This window comes from Bicyclus anynana, chromosome 8 (assembly GCF_947172395.1).
Source record: "Bicyclus anynana chromosome 8, ilBicAnyn1.1, whole genome shotgun sequence".
Classification (NCBI taxonomy): domain Eukaryota; kingdom Metazoa; phylum Arthropoda; class Insecta; order Lepidoptera; family Nymphalidae; genus Bicyclus; species Bicyclus anynana.
In genome coordinates, this window is record NC_069090.1 from 14,011,588 (window position 1) to 14,028,443 (window position 16,856).

The 16,856-nt window shown below is 34.6% G+C and overlaps 1 protein-coding gene across 9 annotated transcripts in view; it reads right to left on the bottom strand.

The window, feature by feature from the left end:
* LOC112048640 (T-box transcription factor TBX3) overlaps positions 1 to 16,856 on the bottom strand; it is a 160,882-nt gene that overhangs the window by 33,251 nt on the left and 110,775 nt on the right. For 5 of the 9 annotated variants that reach the window (XM_052882933.1, XM_052882931.1, XM_024086263.2 and 2 more), the window contains one exon: positions 9,527 to 9,622. The exons of the other annotated variants lie outside the window; for them this stretch is intronic. In XM_052882933.1, coding sequence (XP_052738893.1) covers positions 9,527 to 9,622 — 96 coding nt within the window. The remainder of the gene's footprint in view (positions 1 to 9,526; positions 9,623 to 16,856) is intronic. 9 annotated transcript variants of the gene reach the window in all.

Consider the following 16,856-nt stretch of genomic DNA (forward strand, 5'->3'; position numbering starts at 1 on the left):
CCGTTAAGTATACCTCTATTAATACTTGTGTGCTTTCTGTTTTCTCTACAAGCTTTATAATAATCGGGTGGGATTGGAGAAGTTTATGAGGATTGAAAATTAAAACGGAATCATTTGGATTTCCGCGTGGGAAGATGCGTTGTGGCTTGCAAGTGGTGATTGATCTGTGAGTTACAGATAGGTACCTACATTTTGAGAACTGATTTACTAGTTACTTAACAATTATGATTTTTTTTATTATTTTAATATTTACAGGCATGACTTTTAATAATGTTTCACACAATTTCAGGAATAACTGAAAATTCAGAAATTAATTTTTTACTTTTAAAATTTCAAACTTGTCTATAACGAAGGCAGTTCTTTACTGAAAAAGGCAGCAAAAAAAAGGCAGCTGCTATTTTAAAATAACAAAATCGTTAGGTTTTATATTTCAACCTTAACCATAAGCGAGCTTGTAATTTTAATGATGCTGATGATATATATTTTTTAATTCAATGATTAGTTAGGCCTTGACTTTAACTTCATCTGATAAGTGACAGTGTAATATGGAAGCGGGATTACTTGAAAGAAGTAAGTAAAGTTCTATACCTGATTTGTGCGCTGCATCATACTGAAAGACTAAATCGTCTGTACTGTTGGGGTGGTAGCTAGAGATGATGAAATAAATGAAAATCGTGGTCAAGCGCAAATCAAAACCAAATAAAAAGTCGCTCAAACTAATTGTCTAACTAATTATACCGTTGCAAGAAGTCAATAATTGTGTAGATCGCGTATATTTGCTCCACTCACGCAATCATTAGCGATAATTGCCGCACGATGATACCATCGGATTTGATTTCATGACAGACAGAATTATAGCCTCGCAGTATAATGGGGAAGACGAGACTTTTCACACTGTTAACTGTGCCTAAATATGGACATGTAACGTGCAATTTTCTCCATAATTGATATTGAGTAGAACGTTGTATGTTTAGATAGATTGATGTTTTTAATTAGGGTAGGCGTACGTGGAAATTGTAGAAAATGGTAAATTCTTGCAACACAACTTTGTAATGAATCCTCAGGGTAGGCATCATGTTTGCATCTATAAGGTGCACGTCAGTGGTTGACGGAGCAAGGCCTGTATTTGATGTTAAGTAACCTATTGTTAGTGACAAAGCATAAGCATGGCATATACGTTTTAAATAATGTCCCCCTGCGAAAACTTTTAACAATAAGTAAGTTAAATATGATGAAATCAGCTATCTCAGTACCCATAACACAAGCTTTAGCTTTTGGGGTTAGGTAAGTGATATGTGTATTGTCTGCAGTCTTCCAGGTGTAGTGAAGTACATCACTAATCCATAGTGAATATTTCAATAGTATCACATCCCTACGCTTAACTTGGCTATAAAAGGCCATAGATAAAAGGCCAAGAGCAATGAACCTGTGATTAATACCAGTGTAATAATTATTTAAAAACTAAAATAAACTCCCAAGACCTCAGAACAACCATCTTTTATTATAAATATAATACACCAGGTACAAGTGTATGGGGCTCGCGGGGTGTGAAACAACCATAATCCGCTAAAACTCTGCGGTATTCGCCTGTTTCCTATTTATGAATCAAGGAATCGAGACACTTTGAAGCAGACACTGAAAACTGCTTATTTTATGCTTGGTGCAACTGAATTTGTTTTTGAGAAATATTTCATCATTTCATTTCATCGTAAAAACATAGAATTACGTTAAAAATCTAACGTAAGGGTTCGAACTTTTGGATTCCCGGTTTGAAGTCCCGCACCATAATCTATTAAAGCTCTGAGTCCAATAATGTCTTCTGATGGTTCGCAAACCGCTTTACACTTGGTTTAATTTTAAAGTGTTTATTGCGACGCCTTCTTCCATATTAGAATTTAAAGCATCATTTAATACCAAGTAAGTCGCAAACTTCTTGTGCGATAAGCTTAATATATTCAACTTGTAGATTTATGTCAACGTAGAAGGTAAAAATGTCTTTAGTCGTGCTCGGTTTGTCATTAATATTCTCAAGATGTGATCGCCCATTAAGTTTATTAATTAAAATTATTGCGCATGGAAAAAAGTGGAGTGGTAAATCCACTCTGGGTATGTTTTTTGTGGAATAAATTTATAGTGCTGTGTGTGGTGGAATTTTCACAGCATCTTTTAATGGAATAGCAAACATCTAGATTTACAACCATACTCAGTGTGTACTGTTTACCAACAAACAAATTAGAAATGAAGGTAGAAAACGCATGTCATTTCATTACTTGTTTATTTTAAATTATGTATTGTTTGTTTTTAAATGTTATTTATTTTAAACTAAAAAAATCTAGCTTTTCTTCTTCTTGTAAGGAAAGGAAAGCATGTTCTGGTCCTGGCATCGGTCTATCTATTGAGGGGTTCATACCAACGCTGTGTTTACCGGTGCAAGGTCGCTATTCCACCACGTTGAAACCGCAAAGTTCATTTCTCTGTGAACTGTGTGCTCTGCTAATTGTTACCAGCTTTGCTACTCATAGAGCTATACAAGCATCATTGTTTTTCTATATATCTCCTACGTTCTAATTCGATCACGCAGAGAAACTCCAAACATAGCTTAATCGTCCGCTGTGTAACTGAGTCTTCTTATGAGGCCCATATCTAGCGACCAAGTTTATAACCATCAGTTTATAATAGTACTTGTAATGTAAATACGGACCTTGTTCACGATATTACTGTTATGTGGAATGTTGTCAACCATTAATGTCTATAATAGTTATTTTACTTAGATGATATGATTAAAGTTATAGCGAAAAGATAAACCAATATTTTAGGATGGCAGTTGGATCGAGGGTTACAGAAGGCAGCTATACTGGAGATGGTTTTGAAATGTTATTAACTCTGTGGTATTCAAGGTGATCATTATTTTTATCTTATGTCCCTTATCTCTTTTATAAAATATAGATATGTATTTTACGGTAGATAAAATCCGTACGATGCGGATCAGTGTACGCACTTCTACACAAAGAATACTAAAATCCGTTTGATGCGATGCGTCCGATACAATGCGGTCCTGTGGACGCCTGCCATAAAAATGCTTTGCAAATACAAAAGGCAGTTAGATACAACTACGTCTTTATAAGCGACGTTATAACTACATAATGACTATTTAATAGGTAATACTTAGGTATTAGAACTCTATAAAAGGTGTTTATTTACACTTTATGACAACATAACACAATAACTTGCTAAGCTATTAACACTTTGAAATATTTTCTAGCATATAGAGATAATCAGGTTTCCATATACTAATACGAGTAGATACACAGTAGGTTATTAATCAGGGTTGTTGAAACTTCGAATAATAATAGAAATGTCTATTAGAAACCAAAATTTTGAAAAAGCTGAATTTCCCAACTGCCATCTTAGATTCCATCGACATTTATCATTAGGTGAGATCGCAGTTAAGAACGTTTTGTTGAATAAAAAAAAATAACTCGTAGATATCGGTGAACAATGACCTAACCTAACTAACTTTGTATACAGAAGCTTAAAATATTTTTTTGGTAAACCTAATTAACAAAAATCTTACAATTGTCGGAATAATAACTAAACAGAAGAGAAATGCTAGTTAGACAACAATTTCTAGAACAAATCTTCAATAGAAGAAGAAACTTATTTCATTTCCTGATTAATTTTCAAAAAATTACATTTTCTGATAGAAATATTTTAAATATATTCTGAACTTTTTCTTTTATTTCAGTTTTGAGTAGTCTTCTACTTACACTTTTCGTATCTTATTTTCTTATTAGAATATTTTGTTATTCTAGAATCTGACAGACAACCTTGATTAAAACCTACTTATGTGAGTCATACAGTAGGTGCCAAGAAAAAAGAACGCTTGAAGATTTACCAGCAGACTTATGTATCCCACTTATAAATTAAATCACTTTTAATATCACTTTTAGTATCACTTTTAAATTAAAGATAAAGATCCACGTTATCACTAAGTAAAAGGCTGACGAAAAAAATTATATTTTCTGTTATAGATTCAAAGAAATGAATTTTTAATATATTTCATACGTCAGTCTTATTTCTATATTTGCATTAAAAAGTTGTATAAATCAAGCAGTACTACGGCCTATGGGTTGAATAATATGTATCTTCCTCACTTAAGTATTTTCTTTCACGAGCATTCTTTTTATATGACCAGAGGTATAGGCAACATAGCGAACGCGTGCGGTCGGATACCATGCCATCTAAGACGCGTTCGGTTGTTCAAGGAATGGCGGCCCGTTTCCGTGAAAACATAACTTTCAATTGTAACTATGCGGTGACAAGGTTTTTATACGACACTCTCTGGGTGTTCTTGGATTTAGATGTCTGTACTTTACTCGTTTGTGTCGGTATCCGTGTTTCCTATATCGTGAATGATAATGAATTCTAGTTTGTTATAGTTTCGCTTTTTTTGTGCAAGCACATCTATGATTGATCTGAGTTGGAAACTATTTTTGACCTGTATTTGAATCTAATTCGCAAATTATGGGAATGAACTTAGTGCCAGTGTGTCTATGCCTTTGACCTTATAAACCCCTCAGGGATGTACCGATTGGCACGGAGTTCTTTTTAAAAGAAAGCTCGGAAATCAAGGTACGGTTCCTAACCATAATAACTATTATACGATGAAAATGGTCAATCTGATAATATTAACGTATTTCCATTATTGCAAGGTTTTCCGACACTAATTTTCTGTTCAAAGCGCTTGTTTTCAGTTACACCTGATGTTCAGTGACGATGCAGTCTCAGCTTCTTTCAACTATTGCTATTTTCAAAACAGAACCCTTTACTATTTATCAAATAACATAAACGAAATTCTTCTACTTATACTTTCTAAGAACGATGTCGGCGAAATAAATAAACATGTAATAATAAGTTGATCCGACATCCCATAAAAGACTTGTCAGTGAGTCCGTAAGTAACCCAATAAACCCCCATACATCATCCCATAAGCGCATCAATATCGAGCCAATCAATTACTTCCCTCGACCCGACGCCCATGGGATGTTGTTTGATCTACAGCTGCTTATGTCTTGAGCGGGGCTTATACTTTGATGTTTTGGACATTGCTATTTAGTTATGGAGTATTTTTTACTATATCATAAGCAGGTAATTCTTACTCTTATTATCCATATTCTGGTGGTATAGCACTTATGAATACAGCAGAAATCCTTTGGGTGTTTCTAACAAAATCTCCAAATTAATCTTTGACCCGATTATTTATATTATATTTGATATGTATTGCTATTTGTGTCTGACCAAATACTAAATTTTAAACTCTTTTAATATGACATAGGTTACTATCCAAAACGTTAATTTCTTAAAGCAAATTACAAATGTTAAGGGTTTTTTTTATAAATCCGACTTAGCTAGCAGCAGCAGTAAACAGAAAAACTTGACTTCGAAAGTGCTTGTAAGCTAAGCCAACTTAAAACAAAAAATTTGATTTTTTTTTTTAATTATAAAATTGTGAATATGTCTACTAACCTGTCTACCTCGGATCCTTCGTTGGTTTACAGTTTACTTGTTCAGTTTACCAGTAGCAAAATAAGTTACTCAATACTTTACTCTGTAGGTATAGTTCTTGTATGCTTCTTTAGGAACCGCGCTATGTAACATCGGACTCGCTTAATGAAATTAGTGTTACATTTACATCGGTGATGGAAACCATACAGCCGCGCGCGCCCGACCGTGAAGCGAGAGGTCTGGGCGGATTGCTTTTGTGACAATGTTACAAATTACTGTTAATGTGACGTAGGGGGTGTTTGTTAGCTAATTATGGAGCTTTTATTTTAACTGTTTTGCTGTTGAACGAAATCTCAGCAGCGTCACAGCAGGTTTGATCAGAAGCTGTGCTAGAATCAGGCTATGGTGGAATACGCTTGCCAAGAAGATGCCTCTTCACTCTTGACTTGAATATAACCATATATAGATGGTAGGGAAAACGGAAGATGGAAGGCATTCCATAACTTAGCAGTGCGGATCAGGAACGAAGAACCGAAACGCTTCGCAACTACGTATGGATGCAGACCTCTGCGATGTCTGGCCATTCTACGGTAAAACGGTGAAGAAGGAAGTAGAACAAAAAGTTCTTGAGCACTCTAAATAAATCCTGTAGAAAACAGACTTTTCGGCGATGCTCCAACGATTGCAATTTAGCACTTGTTAACGCCTTGTGCGTGATGAGCCTTCTAGCTCGGTGATCCACTAAGTCCAGATATCCATCTATATTCTATCCTATATAGTGCAAGAATATTATGTGTTCCAAGGATGTGTGAGTTGTGTTGATTACCGATGACATTGGCATCGGCAATCATAAACACAATTATAAAAAAAACAATCAAAAAACTCCATGAAGTTAATCAAACTTCCCATCCGTCAAAAGTGGGCGCAATAAACAAACAGACAGACGGGCATCGACAGCTGCCTAACGACAGTGCACTATTTATTACCATAATTATCTCCTAACGCTTGTTAGTTTACTAAAGAACAAACCCCTAATCATTTTCTAATTAAGTCCGTTTTTACGCCAATTCTCGACGAGTTTTTTTTATATCGTAACCCAATTTTGTAACAATTGAAAGTGAACTCTAACCCATTTAATTTAAAGTGTTCATTTGTTTGTTTTATGTAAAGAAATGCCTGGGTCGAGGTGTTTCTCTCCCATATAATTTGTATGCGGACACCTCTAGCTGGCGCCTTCGGCAAGATCGTTGCCCGTAAACCTTTGGTTTATTATAAAAGCAATAAAGTTTCATAAATGTCAGTGTTTAGCTTCCCTGGAAACTATTCTTATTTTTTGTACAAAGGAATGTTTTGTTTTAATTTTGAAATTAATTATTATTTATGATTAACAAGAGCTTTGCTAGTAGCCCTTAACTCAGTCACATCTTCAAGTTTATTTTCACTGTAAGGTTTAGTCATCATCTTTTTATATTAAAGTCTTTACTTACTTCTTCCTTTAAAGATATTGAGATTCCTTCATGATGATTGTATCTATAGGATAAATAGCTCTCTGCCGTAATAAGAAATACCACGCCATTTAAACGAAAGGTCGTGGGTTAGAAACTTAGCTCGGATCAACTGAGATTTTGTATTTTTTTAATTTAGTTGTCCAGGCTGTTAATTTCATTTGGCTATACCATTTTAGCAGCAAGCTGCAGTGTTCTGGACCAATTCTGCTTAGGAATCCGTCAGGGACCAGGATTATAAGTTGAATTTCCAAATTAAAAATTCATTAATTTCAATTAGGCTTAGTTTACAAGAACTTCTGAAACTTCATTTTATGTCATGATTTAATAGTGGTAATCAAAATCGAAAACTGAAAATTAAAGTTCTGAAGGTTTCATAAGCATCTTGATCCGAGAAGAGACCACCACAAATTTAACCACGGTTTTTATAAACATGTATAAAGTTAACCCCTCGATCGTCACCTTAACATCAACAAAGGTTAAGGTGAATTTTCAAAATTAAGTAGGTACGTCAGTAACTTAACATTTTCTTTTTTTGAGACTCAACATTTCGTAGCATGTTGAAAATAAACCTATCAAATACCTAGTAAAATGCAATTAAGCCGAGACACTGTGATTTATAACTTATTTATTTAGCCTTTAACCATAATTATGACATCGCTGTTGCCATATTTAGTAGGAATAAATCATTTCAACAACCATTAGGTACCCGTACCTCCATTGAGATATTATCTTATCCTCATGCTGTTTAGATAATTAACTACATACAAGTATGTCGGTCTGTGGAACTTCATAATTACTGTGAACAGAATCAACGCGCAATGGTAGAAAATGTGTTTTATACCTATCTATGTTTTCTTTCTTTCTATGCATTTATCTGGTTTATAAAACTGTCACTGTTTTTTTATACTTTTGGTCGACAAAATAAGCAGTCTTTCCATATGAAGAAGTTATAGCCACAAAATACAACACCATACAGTGTGGGTACCTACTCATGCTAAAAACATGCAACTTTGCTTTTATTCAAAACTAGCTGACGCCGCGCGGTTTCACCCGCGTGGTTCTAGTTCGCGTAGGAATACGGTGATTATATATAGCCTTCCTCGATAAATGGGAATCAATTATACCGAAAGAATTTTTCAAATCGGACTAGTAGTTCCTGAAATTAGCGCGTTCAATCAAACAAACAAACAAATTCTTTAGCTTTATATATTAGTTTAGATAGGTTTGCGCTTGACTACAATCATGCCTGATGGAAAGCAATGGTGGTTTAGGTTTGAGTGCGCTTGCCTAGAAGATGCCTATTCAGTCTTGTCTTGAAGGTGCGCAAATCATGAGTGTTAGGACTTTAGCCGAAGCAGATGAACTCCAATGCGTATAAAGGATACCCAGCCCAAGTCAAGGTTGTAACATTGACTAAGGTTATTACCTGAAATTTGACATCGGTAAAAAGATTTTTCCAAAAAAAATATGATGAAAATATCCTAAGTTGCAACATGTTGCAAAGAAATGACATCATACAGACAATATTTGTTTTTGAATCCTCATTATAATCCAAAAATGACATGCCTGAATAGACCTGCAAGCCGCCTCGCCCCTCACCGGTAGGTAGAGCAACAAAAAATAAAAGGTAATAGACAAGGCCCGATCATAAATAATAGAATCATTAACATCTGCCGGTATGATTTCGACTATAAACTTTTTTTGGGCGCCAAAAAAATACGAACGATGCTTAAGCTTAGTTAGGGGCGTCATCGGAAAAGGACTTGTTTTGACGGTTGTTTCGTTACGTTGTCCTTAATTTCCTTTTTCGAATTTTATAACTACCTTCATTTTTATAAACGCGTAATTTTACGCCTCTTTAACTGTAACTCATTCATCTTTTCTATAAATCATTAGCAGACAAGGATATGACAAATATTAAAAGGTAATTTGAAGAAGAGCGTAGAGAAGCATATTGATAGAGCATAGGGATTTTTTTGTTTAGTATAGAGATTAATTTTTATATTCGTCTATTATTTTTTGACTGTTTATTGATTATTTTTTTGTCTATAATTAACCTAAAAATGACGGGGCGACTGTGGGCGATTCCCCAGCTTCACTAAATCCAAAATTGGAAGCAATTTAAAGTTTCTGGTTTTTAATTTTACTATATTATGTTTTGATATATTTATCACCGATTTACATGATACATTTCTAAAATATCCAATAAAATTTTGGTGTTTGAAATGTTAAAATTAAAAAATAAACGAACTATATTTTAAAACTAATTAACTATTAGTTGGTAACATCTTTTTAATTATTCTTAGTATTTTTTTTAGAGAGTTTTAGTTTTAAGTAGCAAATTAAGATAAAAAATTAAATGTCTACTAATTATTCAAAGTATTAAATATTGTTGTTAGTTTTAGTAAAACCTTTTTTAGAATCAGGCCGATAAAGATTTTGACTAAATATTTTTGCTATTATTTTTAGTAAGTAGCAAATTTAGAGAAAAAAAAAATGAAATGTCTACTAACCAAATGATCTGAGTGGGGGTCTCTGGGCGGACTAGGCACTGGGTTTGGCCACAGCAACTTTGACAACATCCGTTGACTTTGGCTATAGATGAGCTCCTACGAAGGAGAAAAATCAACTTTAGTACCTATGCGAAGAAAATAGGCGGCAGCCTGACATTGGACGTTGGAAAAGTTACGAAAAAGATTTTTAAGATATAAATACAAATACTTAAAATCCCGCTGAATGTCTCACGACAGATTGCAGGAATAATGAGAGACTAAAAAAAAAAGATTTTAGACTGGTTGCAAGATTAAGAAGTGTTATTTTTATGAGTAATGATGGCCTGAATTTGCTGTAACAAATACATTTATAATATATGTAATTAATAACTAGCTCTACAAGCATTTATCCGCAGTTTCACCCGCGTAATTCCCGTTCCCGTAAGGAATACGGGGATTAAATATAGCCTATAACATTCACAAATAACGTGACTTTCTATTAGTGAAAGAATTTCCAAAATCGGTTCAGTAGATAATGCCGTACAACCTTACAAACATTTACCGCCTTATTATATTTAGTATATACATATAATAGCAGTAGCTAAAATTTTGGAAATTCTTCTCTTAAGCGAGTTAAGGAATGAAAGTTTGGATCAAAGTCAATTTTAAAGTTCAAATCATGAAAACTAGTTAATACCCGTTTTACGTAGGTTGCATGGAATATTTTTAAAAAATAAAAGTTTCAAAATCTCATCCTAGTAGGGTTTAATAGGGGGTGGAAAAGAGGTTTCCAAGCGGACAAAGTCTCGTGCAACTGACTGACATAGTGATCTATCAACGCACAGTCCAAACCACTGGACGGATTGGACTGAAATTTGACATGCAAGTAGATGTTATGACGTAAGCATCCGCTAAGAAAGGATTTTGATCAATTCTACCCCCAAGGGGATAAAATAGGGCATGAAAGTTTGTAAGAAACTTTGTCAATTTTGCAGCGATTTAGCTGAAATTTTAAAAGATAATTTTACTCTAGATTAACACATAGACTACTTTTCATCCCGGAAAAATCCATGGTTCCCGCAGGATTTGTGAAACACTGAATTCCACGCGGACGAAGTCATGGGCGTCCGCTAGTAGTTCATAAACCTACACTCGTATGTACATTAATCTACAACAAGTATATAGTATAAGAAATACAAAATACATAGCATGTCTGAAAATTCTTACAAAGTGTAAGCATCTGAATAATTTAAAGTTAAATGCCATTATATCATTAAAGTAATTAAATATCATTAATTAGTGATAAAAAAAACACAGCTTGTGTGTAATCTACAAGATGTTTCGACAATTAATTGGCTCGAAAAGGAACTTGATCGATCGCTTAGTTGCCGCAAGTGTCGGCAATTATAGAATAAACATATGACTTGTAAGGAACTTAGCACGTACTTTTAATTAATACTGCAAATTGTTATTGCAATTACATTAATAGGTGGGTCCGTAGTTCTATATCCATCTACTTGTATGCAATAGTATTCAGTTATTCTTCTTTAAAATTGAAAAACCGGTTATTCAGTAAGAACTATTTTGTACCTACCTCATTCTTTACTGTCATATTTTTTCTCTCTATTAATATATTTATCCTTTTTATTATTATCTATACTAATATTATAAAGCTGAAGAGTTCGTTTATTTGCTTGAACGCGGTAAACTCAGGAACTAGTGGTCCGATTTAAAAAATTCAGTGTTAGATAGTCCATTTATCGAGGAAAGCTATAGGCTATATATTATCCCCGTATTCCTACCTAGGGAACTACGCGGGTGAAACCGCGCGACATCAGCTATATGTTAATAAAATACAATACAAAAATGCAATCCTTCCGCTGCGGGACTTTTGGTGCCCAAACAATCGGTAGTCAGAACTCCAAAGTGAGGAATCTCCTCACAATACAATCTTTGTCAGCATTATCATTATCATTGTTTTTTAACGGTCCACTACATAGCTAGAAAACCCTTCTGATATGAGGGATATGGAACTTAGACCCACCACACTGATCCAATGCGTTGATCGTGCTCTCCGAGGCGCGGGGTATTACTACTAACTTCCCAACTTTTACTGAAAACTTGATAGAAAGAAAAGCTAAGAGTTATTCCACAAACCGACCCAGGATTTGAACCCAGGACAACAAATATACAAACAGAAAAAAAATGTGCGTAGTTTAGCTTTGTGTCTGTAGAATACATTGGGTTAATTTTGGTAAGCTACTGGTAATTTTAGATACTTAACCTTTATAGTAATAAGTATAAATACATAGATATAGTAATATATAGATACGTACAGTATAAATGAATGAAAGTCCGGAGCCTGCGCTCGCGCCGCTGCCGGCGATGTAAGAGGCGGGCGTGGGTTTGAAACCGTTGGTTTTAAAAATCATTCATCAATCAAATACATTTTTATTAATTATTGTGAACATAAATCTTTATGATTACTAAATTACTTTCACCCCGAGGATATCGGATATCTTTTTCAAGTATGGAGGTCTTCTCTGGGCATTCTTCGTAATTTAAAAGGAATAGTTTAGCTTAAAAGGCTATAATTACTTTAGCATTGTGCAGCATTTGTTAACAGACAAATAAATGTAATTATTTTATAGTAACTTAAAGCCTTGTTAGAATAACTAAGACTACAGTCATATAAAGTTTATGTTATTATGACTGATGTCATCTTCTCTTGTACATGAGTTTATAGTAAATTCATTAGTGCTCGTTAGAATTCCAAAAACTCTAAAACGCTTAATTCTTTGACTTTATTTTTTATTTTGTTTTAAAAAGAAGAAACATTATCAAAAGAAAATACCTAACGGGACTGTGGAAATGTCTAAACATCTAAGTGGAGCTATTATCATCCACTACCACTTCAATAACAAAATGCAACGTAACAATATCTATTGATATTTTAATTATATATTAAAATATATATATTTTTTAATATTGCGGAAGCTAATATATATAAGCTATTAACAAAGAAGTTTATTATTTAAGTTTAGGAACGAAAAATTACAGTTCGCAATAAATATAAGTACCCGCACAAAAAAAAAAACATTACAAAAAAAGAAACCTCGTTTATTCACAGGTGTCTATTAAGGCATCTTCATTCATAGTCTTTCAGCTGCTTAACCGTCAAGAGAGAAACAAAAGCAGACGAGTCGGAAAGAGTTGGCCACTCCTGGCTGAAAAATAACGAGACGTAATAATAGGTTGCGTTGTTCTCGCCCGCAAAACAAACACAGCAGACGAGCTACGGTCAGAGCCTCCTAAATTATTGTAATACGTGTTTTTGAGATGATTTCTTTTTTTAGATAAGTGATGATATTGTGCTTGACGTCAATTAGACCCGTAAATTTATGTAGGAAAACAAAATCGGGCTAGTTACATCATACATATCTCCAGAACGGCTGAACAGAATTGGAGAAAATTTAATATAGAGATAGTTTATAGCCTAAAGTAACAAATAGGCTAAATTTTATTCCAATATTCTCAGGGGAACAAAAACAATAAATAAATAAATAAATGCAATAAATGAACTGTGACGTTAATTGACCTTTGACGACTTTTTCATTATCACACGTAATTTCGTGTGTAGCTACCATTTGCATGTCACGGAGAAATACGACTCTAGCATATAATGATTATAATATTTAGACAGCTAGTTTTAGAGTGCCTACTATCTCAGTAAAACCTGGAAAACTTAACAACATTATAATTTAAAACTATTGATAAACATTATTATTTATAATAAAACACTTGCGTAGGTAGAAGATCGTTATATTTTTAAAATTCTAACGAATGTATCAATCAATCAATACGACGGTACACTAATCACGAAAATGTGAATGAGAAACGTTTATTCATATTTAATTTACGTCCAAAAAAAACAGGGTTGACCACCTCTGGCTTAAAAAATGACGACACGTAATAATAGGTTGCGTTGTTCTCGCGCGCAAAACAAACATGGCAGAGCAGGTATCGACAGAGAGTGCTAAATTACTTTAACAACTGCCTAAACATTTCTTTGGCATGATTTATTGCCGTTTTTAGAAGCCCAGCGAGGACTGTATATCAGCGAGGGATGGCGGTTCTAACATCTTACTGCGAAGGTTTTAGTTATGCTGTATTGATTGTTGCATTTTTAGTTGAAAATTGATTTTATCTTCCAATCCTCCCCATCGAATCTCGGTAGCGATGACCAATCTCATTTCAAGGATAGAAGACATATTACAGAGCACAAGTGTGTTCACAAACACAAGAGCTATTCCCTCACTCTCGTAGAGTGAGAGTGTACACTCTACTTTGATAATAAAAATTAAAAAAAAACCCTTAAAATATTTTTTGATAGCCTGACACAATGCTCTGGCTTCGCAAAGACCCGTGACCTTCCTTCCTTTACACATGACGAAGAATAGCTGACTTTTTACTCTAATTAAAAAAATAAAAGTTTCCTTGGCTTGGCCCCAAAATCAAGTTTAATTTATTTCGATATCAAAACCTTGAACGCTTAGTTACAAGCACTTTTGAATCGTCAAGTTTGTATGTTTGTAGTGCCTAATGACTCTATATCTACCGGTTTGGATGACAGGAGTCCCCCAAAGGCTTTAGGGCCTGTGTATGGTTCTAGACAGCAAGTTCAAACTTTATAGCTCCAAGTCTAACACGCATATTAGCAATATAAATCTAAACTTTAAAATCTCTCTCCAATAGGATAGGTCTGTATTAATGGTGGACTATTAAATTATAACTACCCGCAGTTTTGGTTCTCCTATAAAATTTGTGTCCTGCCTGCCTGCCTGGAGGGTACAAATAAAAACCGATAGGTACAAATTATCGCCTATCGACCAACTATGTAAATAACAAGCGAAAGCAAGTTGGAATAGATACATCAAAAGCGTAATTATGCATAACTGATCTAGCGACCGGTTCGTGAGAGAGACGTAGCGGACGCCCCGCGCAGAGTTCCGACAGCTGGTTACAGATAAACAGTGATTATTATTGTCCTTAACGTAGGTTCTTTAACTTTTATTAACTGTAACTTAACTTAACCTTTTAACTTTTTGTTAACCTAACTTGTAAAACGAAATGTGGTGCTGGAGGAAATGCTCCGGATACCATGGACTGTTGTATACTGTATACTGTACAGATATTTCATTTTGAAATGTGGCTACTTATATACCTATTGTTAAATGGTGATAAAATAAAAAGGGAAAAACTTGGCTGAGTTTGTTGTGGGCTCTTCTCGGACCAAGGTGCTTTGGAACCCTAGTAGGTAACTTTAAATTTAAGTTTTCGACTGATTATTATAAATGAAGATTATCTTTGATAAGTAGGTACTACTCAAACGTAAAATATCTTTGGTAAGTGCTATTTAAATGTAGAATATTTTTGTTAAGTAGAACCTACTAATCAAATGAAGATTATATTTGGCTACTCAAATTAATTGTTAAGTCAAACATTATGATCCTAAGGGTCCTTTTTCACCAGAGAAGTGCTATGCATCTATGCTGCGAAGATGTGAAATGTAAGCTACGAAAATACGTGACCGTTTCCACCAATAGTAAACTATGGAGCTATGCGAGGAAGATGCGCTATAAACATACCCCACCGTTCTAGAAAGATAGCTCGAGCTAGCTACCCACTCGGGACGGCCCATAGTAGGAATCCATGGCACGCATGCTTCCAAAAAAACATATCTTAGTTGAATCCATTTTCACCAGTGCCAAGCTATGTACACCAATGGACATGATTAGTGGATATCAAACGCATCCATAGCAACGTAGGGTAGCATATCGCTGGTGAAAAAGAACACTTAGCCCGCCTACGTACTCCTACCTAATGCAAAATCTTATAAGAACACTGCCTAGGTGCATGGATATTATTGCAGAAGACTTTCTTATTGGAAAATTGTACATACTAGAAGTAAGAATACTCTCTATTAACCCCTCTAAGAGGTTAATGATTCTATGTTATTACTTATTATCAAATAATGCATTTACTTTCCTTGTGAAAAAGCACTTCTATCCAATAACTTATATACGTTATGAAAAAAATGACAAACTACAGACAAGTTTAAATCTTGTAAAGCATTTTGTTAATCTGTGGAAAATGTACCATGAACAAAAAGCTATCAAACAAACATATTGACATATCCGAAGCGCCCAAAGCGAACAAACAAGCAAGAAACTTGTTATAAAACGAAATAATATGTCAAGAACTTAATCAGCGAGATCGGGTCTTGCACAGTGTAATTAGGCAGTCGTACAAAATATGAATGACTTAAAACTTAGGGTTGGCAACTTCTGAGAAAGAAAACCATATTTACAAAAACCCTTCAACTGTCTACAAGACATATAAGAAAAGACACTTCTGATAGATATGCAAGAACATTTGTATACTTAATATGCTTAATACTTTAAGCTATGACCTATGACAATGATAATGTGACAGTGTGACAATGCTCACCTTTGAAAAATAAGTAAACTTCATACGTCTAAGCATAGCTGTTATCAAGTGAACTACGTAGGTATAAAGGTAAATAATAGTCTAGGTAAAAAATATATATATTTATATGAACTGAATTGAGTATTTGGTGTGTTTGTGTTAGCCTTTTTTATTTCCAGTATGTAGTAGTATGTAGTAGTACCTAGTACCTACCTACGTGTTTCTTTTTATTTTTGTCCCTTTGAATTATCTTTCCCTTTTAACAATGAAACTGCACAGCGTGACAAATGAGTGTCATTACCATCTGCCTATTTTAAAGGCCCACAACAGGATCAGTCCTGACTTATGAAAGAAGAACTCAGTACTTCAAAATCCAACCTAGGTCTAGAACCAGGAATTCATCACCGAAACGCGCTAACAATTGGACCAACGAGCTACTTAATTTATTAAAATATAGATTAATAACAATAATGTAACAACCCTAATAAGGAGAGGCGCCTGAGCAGCCGGCACGCCTCGACTGCGCCGGAGGGCGGGCAATACATACAGCAAACCAGGACCGGTATTCTCGGCACTATGTCGTGCTACTATAGTGACTTTTGACATGGAATTCCTAATGTGATGTTTGTACTACGCCTATGTATGTATAACGATGATTTTATCGATATAAAGAAAGAAATCTAAATAAGCAAGCTCGATAGTTCAAAACGATGCGTCACAGATAGCAACAGCCGCTCGCCAATAATCCAAATAGGAAAAAGCATTACAAGACAACGACGCCAAACATCAAATATCGGGCTGTCGGGACCCGTGTAATAGAGCTTTTTATAGCCGGCCGCGTCACGACTCGCAGCGTGACATC